The sequence below is a fragment of the Podarcis bocagei genome, assembly GCF_964188305.1.
Source record: "Podarcis bocagei genome assembly, chromosome: 2".
Lineage (NCBI taxonomy): Eukaryota > Metazoa > Chordata > Lepidosauria > Squamata > Lacertidae > Podarcis > Podarcis bocagei.
Window position 1 is genome coordinate 99,344,641 of NC_138126.1, and position 13,771 is coordinate 99,358,411.

The window sequence follows — 13,771 nt, forward strand, 5'->3', positions numbered from 1 at the left end:
CATTATTACGGTGAAAGCACAAATCAAAACCAGCTTATGCAGAATACAAGTGGCTCACTTTATTCAGAAACATGTAGCAAAGATCCGGGTGTGCCATTTCAAAAGATATGATTGAACTACCAAACAACTAGTCTATATCCTTTTTAGACCCAGAACATGGTTTATGACAATTCGGGGATCTTTTAAGATATCAAAGCATGGCTTTGGCAATACATAAGAAAGCCATGCTCTAGCTTTAACCTGATCAGAACCATTCAATTACTTCTTCTATGGGGCAAACTGTTGCCAGCATTATATTCAAACTGACAAACTATGGATTGCACCTACAAACCAGGATTGCAAATCAGCTTCTAATCATGTTTCAAACTGTGGCTTGCACTAAAAAAGGAATTCAACTGTAACATGCAAAGAGTATGTAAGGAGCGATGAAGCCGTGCAAATCTTTCTTGTTACAGGGCAATTAAGAGAATCATATCATGTTGGCTTTAGAGGATGTGACTCAGCTACCAGAAAACAATGTGAGACTGTAAGTTATTTGCTTAAACCATAAATATTTCACATTACCATGGTCACTGGGTGAAATATAATTGTCACCCAAGCTCCTAGGCTGAATTACAAAGAACATATTGATAATGTACCATGAATGAATAGTTCAACTTCAAAACCCTTCTGTTGTCTTCCAAAATAATAGAAGCAGAGCAGAGCCTCAAATAACATAATGGGGCTGAGGGGTGGGGTGGCGGAGAGACTGATTTAAGCATCTCAACAACATTTTCCATTGCCTGTTTATTTTGCAAGGCTGTACTTTCAGAGGTAATTTACAAGAGAGATGAGGTAACAGTAAAATTTGTGCAGGACGAAGGTTAATGCAGGCCCCACAGACTGTGTGCAGACAGTGTAGCCACTTAGGTGTGCTGGAGTCTGCAGAGCAATATTAAAAATGCTGCACAGGCAGGCAACTCATCAGAGAGCAACTTAATCTGTCTAAATATTCTCATTACGTACATGGCATTCAACTTCCATTCTTGAAGCACGGGAACAGAGACCATTTCCAGAGGACTTTTGGGACATTAAACCATGAAATAGGACTTTATGTCAGTCATTCACTCCTCCTCTTTCCCAGCTCCGAGATACAGTGTTTGAAAGTTATTACTGCACTGAAAGGGAGGGGAGTAAAGACAAACAGGGACATTGGGAGGGAGACAGAAGGCTTTTCTAGGATGAAAACTGCCCAATTAATCCAGTATCAGTGGATACCACTGATTTGTTTTAAAACTGCAAATAATTCTAAGGATGCAAAGATCTTGTGGCATTTCTTTTCCATTTTGTTGGCTGCATTATTATTAATATTTATTTAATTTATATACTGCCTTTCATCAGAGGATCACAGGGTGGTTTACAGTATATAAACAGAAAAATACATAATCCAAACATATGAGGAAAATGCATAAAATGTAAAATTCAAATAATCTATCACAGTGTCATTTGGAATTCTAAAGGTCACAGGGAGCAATGGAAAGAATACACAGAAAGAGAGAATACAAATTCCACAGTCCTTAATAAACCTGTAATTTCAGATGGAAGTTAAATTTATCTTAGACTACACAGTATACTAGGAAGGAAGGAAATCACATCAGACTCAATGGAATATCAAAGTAAAGGACTTTAGCATTGGTCTTTCAATATTTCTCTCTCCCCATACTGTAATTAGCTTACTTAAAAGGCTCTATTACTTTCTACACAACAGATTCAATGGAAGAAGTTCAAAAAATATGAGACCCGCTGTTGGAAAATGCTTTAGAAAGCAAGTTATCTTCTGCATATGTTCAGTCCATAAACAAACTTACATGCACAAAAAGGTGAATGGTCAATGCATATACTTTGATGTTTTTCCCTTCTACTTTTGATTTATTTTATCATAGAATCATTGAATTATAGAGTTTGAAAGGATTCTGGGGATCATCTAGTCTAACCCCCAAAATGCAGGATTCTCCACTAAAGCATCAATGACAGATAGCTATCTAACCTCTGGCATGACTTGTTTTTAAGAAACCCATGATGATTCTTAGTAATCACAGCTCACAGACAGACCATTTAATTATCTGTTCTTGAACCTTTCCTGGTATCGGTGTCAAGCTGACCAGTCAGTAGTTACCAGTCTTCTTTTTTGTTTTGTTTTTTGTAGATGGGGACAACGTTTGCCCGTCCTCCAGTCTGCAGGGACCTCACCTGTTTTCCAAGAATTCTCAAACATTGTACAAAGAGGCTCAGAGATTACATCTGCAAGCTCCTTTCGTATCTTTGGCTGCAGCTCATCAAGCCCTGGATATGTGAATTAATTTATAGTAACTAAGTGTTCCCTTACCACCTCGTTTCCTATTTAAATAATCACAGTGATTTTAATTTATGTAAGCTGCCTTGAGTAGAGCAGACATATTATAAAAAAAATGCAGACTGAAAATAATTCAAGAATTTAGCCAAGCTTCGAGGTCCATCCCTACATACTCTCACTTTCTGCATAAACATATCTCAATAGCCTCAATCCAGGGGGCCAACATGACAGGGCTTCCAAGTCTGCTATTTTTAGATGTGGTCCTCCATGCCATCCAACAAGCAGTCAACCGAGTCTCCATACAAACATGGATGAAACCTCAGTAACAGCCCACTATAAGCAACCGCTGCCAGTTTAAAAGTCAGTGCGTTTAAAAGTAATTTCATGTATCAAAGGGCTTTCTAAATCAGAGCTAACATCTTTCTTTCTTTCTTTCTTTCTTTCTTTCTTTCTTTCTTTCTTTCTTAGGGTGGGGGGAAGAGAAGTATTGCTACTCATGCCACTATTAGTTTAAATTAAAAAGATGTCCAGAGCACCTTCTGTCTCTATCACTCACCTGCCTCCTTAACTTCTCCCCATTTCCCTAGCAACCCCACCTTCCCAGCCCCATGTTGTACTCAGGTCCTGTCTCTGGACTTCTCTTAAGCATCTGGTTGACCACTGCGAGTACTAGATACTGGACGAGATGGACCATTGGCCTGATTCAGCAGGCTCTTCTTAAGTTCCTATGTGTCAGACCCAAGGCCCATCTCCAAAGCAGTTGCAGGGTTTGCTGGGGTAAAGTAATCTGAACAATCTAAGTGACATGGCAGAGACATTGAAAATGACAGAAGAAAGACAAATTCAGAGTAAAGCACCTATTGCTGATCTACAGTTTACCAGCTCTTCTGATTATTCTTCCACATTCATTTAGTGATGTGCTAGACACTACATAGAATACAGAAATGACAACCAGGTTATGTGACACAGGTAAATTTGAACTGACACTTTGATCTAGTAAAAGAGAAAGAATCAATGCTGCTATGGACCTGACAAATAATAAAGCATTGTTCAAATCCAAAACAAAGACACCAAAATTGTGTCATAGAATTTGTACACCCAGAGCAATAAACCTTCTGTTTCTACGAAAGTCACAATATTATTATTTTTTAAATCTCTGGCTTTATGAATTACAGGTGCAATAAATGGGAGGTACAGACAGTAATTAATGCATGTCTGCCTTTCCTGATGAGCTCCTTCTGGTGGGTCAGAGTTATTGAAATTCATTGAGAAAATCTTCAATCATGCAGAAATTCTGAAGAAATAGGCCTAGACGCAATTTAATAAAGCAATAATATTTCTTTTAAATAATTAACCAGGCTGTGACATTTGCTAATATTCCTAAGGCCTAACTCCTGCTTCAACATTATTACTGAGTGGCGGCGGGGAGGGGAGGAGAAGTGTGCTGCTCAGGGAACTGATCCAGTCAGCACTCACGAAAACCCCAACATGTACATGCACAGTCAAATGAAAACTGAATATATTGCTCTGGGTCACTTCCTCATTGCCAGCAGTTATGTTTACCTTCAGCCTTCAACTGCAATATTTACTTTTATCCATAACTCTAGTTCCACAGTACTTTGGTTGGTTTTATTGTTCAGTAAGAGAGAATTCCTTTAATTTACTTGTCCTTGCCCCCCACTTCCTATCCCAATTATTATTTTATGCTTAGATGCAATCAGCTATCTGCCACTTATGTCAAAGCAGGTTCCTTTGACATGGATGCTTTAAAACATGCAGTTTCTATCACAGAAGAGAGAAAATTCTATTGTAATTTAGTAGTATATTGGAATACTACTAAAAAAAAGGCTAATAAAAAAGTCAATTAAAAAGACCCGTTTCCTGATAAAGAGGCATTTGTGAGGAATCTGCCTACATATAAGACACCGAACTACATAAACACTTGAAGCACTCACAAGTAAAAGGAATCTAATCTTGTGCACATACACATACCATGAAATTGAAAGAAAACAAGGATTAAGATTCTTCAGAGTAATTTCTGATACAAACTATAAATTCTTGTAAGATTATCATCATTTCACCAGCAATGCAGCTGCTTATTGCAACACACAGAAAAAGCAGCAAAGCAGGAGGAAAACTACTGGGAGGAATCTAAGTGAGCAACTAAACAGGACATCATACTGTAAGTACAGCCAGAATTCACAACGTGGCAGCAATGTCAAATTCATTTTTGTTTCGCAGCACAGTGAACAAGAACCCATTCACTGTTGGATGGACTGCTTTTCAAGACAAGAATGACAAACCTTGAAGGCTACTAAGTCCATCTTCAACATTTGGGTAACAAGTGTCCAGCAGGAAAAGGAGAGGGAAGGGGCTATCAGCAAGAGTAGATGGTTATCACCAATAAAATTTAAATCAAACAAAGTCATATTGAGGGTAGACCCACTGAAACCTATAGGTGCCATTCTATGATGTCCGCTTGTTTGAGCAATGGGACTTCTGGCATGTTTTCAACCCCTACAGCCCCCCAACCCTGCAAAGCAGATTTCGGGTGTAAGAAAGGAAGGAGAAACCCCACTGCATACATGAATGCCTGCTTGTGCTACATTTGATCTCACTCAGCAGTTCACAGCAGTTCACTCAGCAGTTCACAGATTTCAATGGGTATGACTAATACTGGGTATCACCCTTAGCGTGTAACCATCCCTTCAGAATCAGTTATTTAATTAAGGATGTAAAATTCCCCCAGGCGCAGGAGATACTCACCAGATAAATTCTATAAGCATCAATCCTTCTGATTGGTCCCCAGCACTTGTCTGTGTCATTATACTTAGTACCATCTTCAACACTGCATGAATGATTGCCCGTCACACTACTGACAAGAGGGAGAAGCAAAAGCAGACCACAGTTAATGCACCTATGCATGGGCATAACAGCTGCCCCTCATTAAAAACACTTAATTAATTGAGGTTCTCCCCATCCATAAATCCTGGCTACACCCATGCACCTATGCAAACCCCAGCCACCATTCCTCCCCACACTTTTTTAAAGGATGATGGAGAATTTCCCCTTACACAGCACAAACCATGTGGAGTCTCGGTCAATCAAGAACTCCACATTCTTCAACACTGTACCTTATAGATTTGGCATGTAAGGTATATGTAGACATTTTTAAAAATAGAAGTGTTTCTTGATTAAAGAAATAGTAGTCATTTAATCATATAACTTGTAATTCATTGAATAAAGCCAGATTAGTTTGTGTATGAATCAACAACAGTATTGAAGAAAAGGCTATTTTTGTATCAGGCTCCTAGTCTTAGAATACCCATTCCCGGCTGTGTGGGATAGAAGGGGGAATGTATGTTCTATAGTGGCACCTGTCATTCATGCTTTTTGTAAATACAGGCATAAAAATTATTTTAGACCATTGTAAAATCTGCTGCCCAATTAGTCAGCAGCACCTTCTGATAATCTAATCTAATCAAAGAATCAATCAAGTAAGCATTGCAGCCCTATAAAGAAGTAACTCACAAATTAGCCCCTAGACCTAGTTTTTGTCAATATGCTAAGCACTGTCAAATTACATCAGAACAATGTAACCCACTCTGGAAAATTAGTTTGAAGTGTGAGGTAGAAATACTTTACATTTATTAATTACAACCAGCAAGTCAATCTTCTGCCAGAGCCATCAATGTGAAATGGTTATGCAATCCTCCGACATTTCAGCAAGAAACTGCTGCTTGCAAAATATTGCCACCGAAAGCACACTCACCAGGTCACCTGCATGAGAGAAACTGGGACAGCAGCTGCATATATCGCCAAATCACCATAGAGGTAGATGATTATGCAGAAATAGAACAAGTTGACTCCCACTGTAAATAAAGAGAATAGTAAACATAGGTTTAGACTAGACCAGTCTGTTCCTGTAGTTTCACTTTTTACACCAGGATCTATCTAGGAACCTTTTGTGGATCACCACTTCAACTTGCTGTGCTGCAAAAAGGCTTCTGGGGAAAACATTTCACAACTCTATTGGCAACACCTTGTTCATTTCACCTAGTTGAATGATCTTCATTTGTAAAAAAAAATCAGCCCTACCAATTGCCAGGACAGATTTCCTGAGGGGCAGTCCAGTTGTCTAAGACTAACGTAACTGTATAAGCATGCATTTTCAACATTATTAAAATATTTGTATACTGTATTTTCATAAAAGATAACAAAACCATTTACAACAATTATAATACAATAAAAACCGCACAAAAATTAAAACAGTTCTCCATCTCACTATTAGGGGAAATGTTTCTTAACTGTCTTCATAAGCCTAGCGACAGAGAAGTTTTCAGCAAACATTTGAAACATTAGTATAGAAGGTGCCTGCTGAATCTCTAAGGCTCAGTTCTGTGTCTACGTCAAATGAGCCTCACCATCTCACATGATGCTCTTACATATGATCTCAGTGATTGCACTGAAATAAAAGGGTCAAGGTGGTCCCTGAGGCACCCTGGACCTATGGTGTCGAGCCCTTCATCAATTAATATAAAAAAGGTAAAGGACCCCTGACAGTTAAGTCCAGTCGTGAACGACTCTGGGGTTGCAGCGCTCATCTCGCTTTTCTGGCTGAGGGAGCTGGTGTTTGTATGCAGGCAGACTAAGCCGCTTCTGGTGAAAATCAGAGCAGTGCACGGAAACGCCATTTACCTTCCCGCCAGAGGGGTACCTATTTATCTACTTGCACTTTGACGTGCTTTCAAACTGCTCGGTTGGCAGGAGCAGGGACCGAGCAACAGGAGCTCATCCTGTCGCGGGGATTCGAACCACCGACCTTCTGATCGGCAAGCCCTAATGATGAGCAGCCCATGCAGATATTTCTGTACCAGCTAGAGCTTCTGAGCTAGGCCTAGGGGCAACCTCAGATACAGTGCATTGTGTAATGTAAGAGCACAAAGAAGGTGCTTAAAACCAGCCATTATCTCACAGCAAACAATGGTAACCAATATTAGTCAGAAGGAAGGTATTTTGCAAAGATGACTTGGCCTTTCCTGCTTCAGACTTCCTTACCCTGCAGATATGTAATCAAATGCCTGCATTAACCTAACCAGTTCTATAGTAGCTCCATTTAAAAACCAGATGCAATTCTACTTCCACAAAGTTTGCATCCCATAAAACAGGAGTGCTGAACCTCAGACCCAGGGGCCAAGAATGCCTTCCACCAGGCTATTTTCATGTGACACCCCCTCCCCTGCCACGCCCCTCACGGACTCTGCTTTGGCTCCCTCCTTGAGTGCTTTGGCATGGCTGGAATATGGCACTGAACAGTGCCTTTTCTGGACTAGCTGGAGGGCCTACTGACATGTGAGTGAGTGTAAATTAGCCTAATGTATACAAGTAAAATGCGACCCCCAGACTGAAAAATATTCTCCACCCTGCCATAAAATGTTCCCTATCCTATATTCTGTTTTATCAAGGAAAATATTCACTGCCACCATACCCTTGCTCTAGAGGACGCAGGTGAGACAGACTTTATAGTTTCACAGACAAAAAGAATTACCGGGAGGCAAACAAACTCTGCTTTGATGAGTAGAAATCAATAAGGATAAAGAGATGCCAAAATGCACCAGCTTGACTTAAAAGAAATAGAACTGAATGCCTCAATCTGAACAGATTTCATTTCCAAAGGCCGCTGAGACAAGGAAACAAAACACGCATTGTTTCGTATAAAAGGAGAGAAGACAGGAATATTGTAAGAAAGCAAAAAATAAAGGAGCTTGACAGGAATACTAATCTAGTCTAGAATTTTGGTGCACAACTTCTAACTGCACATTACACTAACAGCTCCACCATACAAAATGCTTCAGCTGTTATGGTGGAGTGTTTTATGATGCAATCTAACATAGGATTTTGAGCTTGGCAACAGAACAGAGCCATATATTGATAACTAAATTGTTGTGGCACCACTGCTATTAGAAAAATAGAAGCTTTACAGCAATTCAGAGCTGTGCTTTATGACAGTACAAGGCCTAAAAGTGACTTTAGGTGTGGCCATCTGTGAGAAGAGCAGAAGTGCCTTGCCATTCCTATTCTCTGAGGTTTTTTTGTGTCATCCAGAGAATTTCCCTGTGACAGATCCCAGATGACCTAAAGGACAGCCCACCTCATGTTTAGCCATTTAAAAGAGAACCAAAGTCTCCAGAAAGATCCATATGATCACCATTTTTTATTTCTTCCTCTACAGTGAGATATATGAACTACAGGTGCAAATATCTGTGGGGGAGATATGAGAATTCTGCTTTGAACACCAGGGAGAACTCACATGTCCTGGAAGTTACAATGTCAAAGCCTTAACACAAATTCATATCTCAAAAAACATGTGAAAAGAAAACAGTGCAAACCAGTTTGCAACAACCTTCTGACCAAGGGAGGAAAATAATTTGTTAAGTAAAGAAAACAATTATTCATTACACCGGAAGTGAGGAGCCTGTAGCCCTTCAGATGCTGGCTGACTATAACTCCCATCAACACTGGCAATAGTAGCTCAGGCTGATGGGAGTTGGAGTCCAAAAACATCTGGAAGACCACAGGTTCCCCATCCCTACACTACATCAATAACTGACTACAAGGAGAGGATTGCAAAAGACTGCAGCCGAAAATATTTTTCCCATATTCAGAAAGGCATTAATAGTGCCTTTAATTCATCACAGAGCCTCCAGAAGAGTACATTTCATATTGGGAAAGATTGAGAAATGAGATCACAGCTATTCCTTACATTTAAATAGGAGTGAGTATCTCAGCATTACTTGGATAAATGGGACAGAAGAAAAAGGGTGAAGAAAGCTTAACAAAATTAAGTGTCCTCATATCATATCCAATATGTATGTACATCAGTGCAGTGAGTCGTGCCGTCATTTATCCACAGTAGCGACTCCAAAATTAGGTCCACAGCTAGTTTTTCGTAATACAAAGTGACACCAAGTCCAACACAGCAATCCTAACCATGTTTTCTCAGAAATAAGATGCAATAGGTTTAATGGGGCTTACTCCCAAATAACTGTGTAAAGGATAGCAGCTTTAAGTGTCACATCCAGAATGTCAAATTTAAGTAAATATCAAACAAAATAAAATATGGAAATTATACTCACTTTACACAACTTTTTATTTACCAACATATAAAATAGGTAAATAAAATAAAAAAAGAAAAGTTATAGTATATATTTTTTTCAGCATCAGTAAAAAGATATATGACATTTGGGCTTCATGGAATACTGCAAGCAAAGGAAAATTCTGTCTTAAGAGATGCGAGATCTTTCTTTTAAAGTGTTGACATCTATGAAGAAAAAGCTGAAAGGAAGCATGCTTTAACAAATGCTTGAAAAGGTCACCACAACTCAAGAGATTGGTTTCCCCAAATGATTATCAATCAATGCCTAAACAGTACCTTGTAAATGAACATGGTAAAAGGACACAGTGAAGGGGATGGAAGGAAGAATTCCTATTATTCACTGTTGCCATCAGACCAACAGGTATGGTGCCCGAGCTGCTAGGTCACTTGACTACAGCCCTCTTACATCTAATTTACACTAGGAACTCTGTAGGAAACAAAAGTTGAAAGTACTGCTTTCATTTGTTTGGCAAAATAAAGGCCTGTGCCTTAGCCACAGTAGCTCAGAGCATTTAAACTATTCAGATAATCTGTATTTTAAATATTTTAAAGCTTCTAACAATTTGAAACCACAACATTTTAACCAATCCTGTTGTCCTCTGCAGAACATCTCAGACCCACTTCTATGTTGTTTATTCAAGGCACACATCTCAGCTGAGGATTTGGGGTGAAAGCACCACCCAATAGTCTCCACCCTCTCCACCTACAGATAGACGTTAGTGTTGTTTCTGTTTTATAAACTGCCACCAACCTTCATTGATCAATACTTTCATTACTGGACACAAAACAGGAAGATCAATGACTTCCTGCAAGGATGGTACATGATGTATGTGCCTTGAATCCATTATTACAATAAATGACTTCTGGATCCCTGATAAAGAGCACCCAGCTATCCTTCAGAACAGATTCCCTTCACAGCCAGAGGCCCTTTTTTCTCCTTAGAGTTAAGACTGCAAATCTATTCCCTACAGAAAGCAGACAAGTCAGAGGTGGAAGATTTATACACAGCTCAACTCTTAAGATTGCAGATCCAGAGCATGTCAAATTGTTAAGATAGTCAAGGGAAATGAGCAAAGAATACAGTGAAAACAAGGATTTTGCTTTTAACAGGCCAATAACTCTCAAAAGAAGGTATAACAGAGCCGCAACACATCTTCACCTAGCCATGAAACTCTGAAAGCCTTATTCATTGACTGTACTGCATAAATCTCATGACCCTAATAGCAAACCTGCCAGGTTGCGGTCGGGGTGTAACATTAGCATACAGTCACTGCGCAGACTTGTTTGGGGGTTCAAATAAAACAACATAATACACAGAATGGGGCAGTAAGAAGTTCTCCCTTAAGAGCAAATAATTGCTATAGTTCATTGAAGAATGCATGTGCAAATTCTGATTATGCTTAACTGCAGTAAGCCTGGTTGAGTTCTGAAGGGATGGGATTAGAGAATTAGGACAGTTGAAAAGATCTGGCACTTCAGAGGGGAGGCGAAGACATCCAAACCAACTGGAGAAGAAAGGCTTCTACACAAACCAGACAAGCTGCCCAGAAACAAAGATGAATAGATGAAGTAAGAACAGGAGATGTATGGTAGTAAACAGAAGCCATAATAATAATAATAATAATAATAATAATAATAATAATAATAATAATAATAATAATAATAATAATAATAATTGTTGTGTATTGAGTCAAAGGATTTTATATCTGTATTATTATTGTCTGTATTTGCATTAGGGTAAAGTAACTGCCTTTTGGTTCCAGAGGGTACAGCTACTATTGGTTCATTTAAGCTGCTGTAGTTGGATCCTCTGTCTTATTGGTTCCCTCCAAAAGGCAGGACTGTGATTGCCTGATATTGTTCCCTCCAAAATGTATCCTTTCTTGCTAGTTCCCTGTCCCTATAAATGTAGCTTTCCTCTCCCCAGTCTTTAGTCTTGTTGCTTTAATAAAGAAGTGTTACTAGAGAATCACAAACCCCACGTCACAACAATAATAATAATAATTTATACCCCACCCATCTGGCTGCATTTCCCCAGCCACTCTGGGCAGCTTCCAACAGAATATTAAAATACAATAGTCTATTAAACATTAAAAGCTTCCCTAAACAGGGCTGCCTTCAGATGTCTTCTAAAAGTCTGGTAGTTGTTTTTCTCTTTGACATCTGGTGGGAGGGCATTCCACAGGGCGGGCGCCACTACCGAGAAGGCCCTTTGCCTGGTTCCCTGTAACTTGGCTTCTCGCAGCGAGGGAACCACCAGAAGGCCCTCGGCACTGGACCTCAGTGTCTGGGCAGAATGATGGGGCCTACTTGGTGCCTTTAAAATAGGGTTGGGGAACCTGCGGCCCTCCATACATTGCTGAACTCTCAACTGCCATTGGTCCCAGCTAGCATGGCCAGTGATTAGGGATTTGGGGAGTAGTACTAAAACAACATCCAGAGGGCACAGGTTGTCCAACTCTGCTTTAAAATGAAGGGGCTCTTCAAGCCTAGTATCAAAATATCTTGCCTATCAAATGATCTGTGGGATCTGCAACCTCTTAAAATTACCTGAGAAGTTTGGGGAAATGGCTCTCTATGGAAATCCGCACTATCACCTATCTGAAGGAGATCAAGTGACTCGAGCAACTTTTAAAAGGGGCCACAATAGTGTGCTGATTGAAACCCAAGAGAGTCCGGCCAATCTGCATGCCCTATCTTTCAAAATCACTCTCTAGGATTTAAACACTAAGCTGGTCACTCTAATACAGGCATAGGCAAACTCGGCCCTCCAGATGTTTTTTGGGACTACAACTCCCATCATCCCTAGCTAACAGGACCAGTGGTCAGGGATGATGGGAACTGTAGTCCCAAATCATCTGGAGGGGCGAATTTGCCTATGCCTGCTCCAATACATGTTTAATTAAACATTGGCTTTCACCTCATCCATAAAAGTTGTGTGTACAAAAACAGTCTGCCAACATGCACGGCCAATTTTCTTGACACATCAAGGGTCTGCGATCCATCAAAAAATTCATCTTCCTGTACTATCCAAATTTGCATAAATTGATGACTTACTGTTGCATTACAGTTATGACAAGGAAAGAGATGCAGCAGAGGTAAGAAAATGAGAATAATATCAGACCTAAAGGGCACAAATGGAGGCTACAGGTTTAAGACCACCTCCAAAATCCATTTCAAGATCTTTCACAGACACCATCCAGACATTTTAAAACTTTCTGCACAACTTTTCTTGATACAGAAACTAGTTACTTTATAGAGCTCAGAGATACTCAGAAAGCTAACTTCTATTACTATCAAGGTACTTGTGGATCTGTGAAACCTGCATGATGCTTTCAAAACTCTGAGCACCAAGATGTCACTTTAACATATAAGATGTTACAGATGATACAGTGGGCAAAAGATTTTGGGTATAATATTCAATTTGATGAATGGGGAAAATTGTGAAAAGAGAATATAAAATTTACTGCATGTATGACACTGAAAGAAAATGTTATGAAAATGTTTTACAGATGGTACATCACACCTGTAATGTGTGTATACATCTTATACAAAGATGTATAAGATGTGTAACAAATGTTGGAAATGTAAAGAAAAAGAAGGGACGTTTTTTCATGTGTGGTGGGAATGCAAGAAAGTGAAAAGCTTTTGGGAAATGATATATAATGAAATGAAAAAAATGTTAAGATATACCGTATTTTTCGCCCTATAAGACGCACCGGCCCATAGGACGCACCTAGTTTTCAGGGGGGGAAATCAAGGAAAAAAATATGATTTCCCCCCCGCAGCTCTGGGAGCAGCGGACAGGCTGCACGCAGCCTGTGCGCTACTCCAAGACCTTCTCCCTGCTTTTGCGGGAGGTGGCGGAATTCCCCCACCTCCCGCAAAAGCCCACAGGAGCCCCACTTGACTCCTGCGGGCTTTTCGACTAGGAGGGAGAAGGGACTGAAAGGGCCAGTCAGTCCCTTCTCCCTCCTCGGGGAAAAGCCCCCAAGAGCGGCGCGCTCTTTAAAAGGTGCACGGCTCCTGCAGGCTTTTCTAGGAGGTGGGGGAATTCCCCCACCTCCTAGAAAAGCCGGGGAGCCCCTTTAAAGAGCGCACGGCTTTTGCCTGCTTTTGCGGGAGGTGGGGGAATTCCCCCATCTCCTGCAAAAGCCCGCAGGAGGGAGAAGGGACTGATTCGGCCAGTCAGTCCCTTCTCCCTCCTTGGGGAAAAGCCCCCAAGAGCGGCGCGCTCTTTAAAAGGTGCACGGCTCCTGCAGGCTTTTCTAGGAGGTTGGGGA

General features: G+C 40.3%; 1 protein-coding gene across 2 annotated transcripts in view; it reads right to left on the bottom strand.

Moving 5' to 3' along the window:
* Positions 1-13,771, bottom strand: part of TMEM104 (transmembrane protein 104) — an 80,663-nt gene that overhangs the window by 48,379 nt on the left and 18,513 nt on the right. For both annotated transcript variants that reach the window (XM_081184604.1, XM_081184603.1), the window contains exons 7-8: positions 6,105-6,204; positions 5,099-5,207 (exon numbers count right to left, since the gene is read on the bottom strand). In XM_081184604.1, the coding sequence (XP_081040730.1) occupies positions 5,099-5,207; positions 6,105-6,204 (209 nt within the window). The remainder of the gene's footprint in view (positions 1-5,098; positions 5,208-6,104; positions 6,205-13,771) is intronic.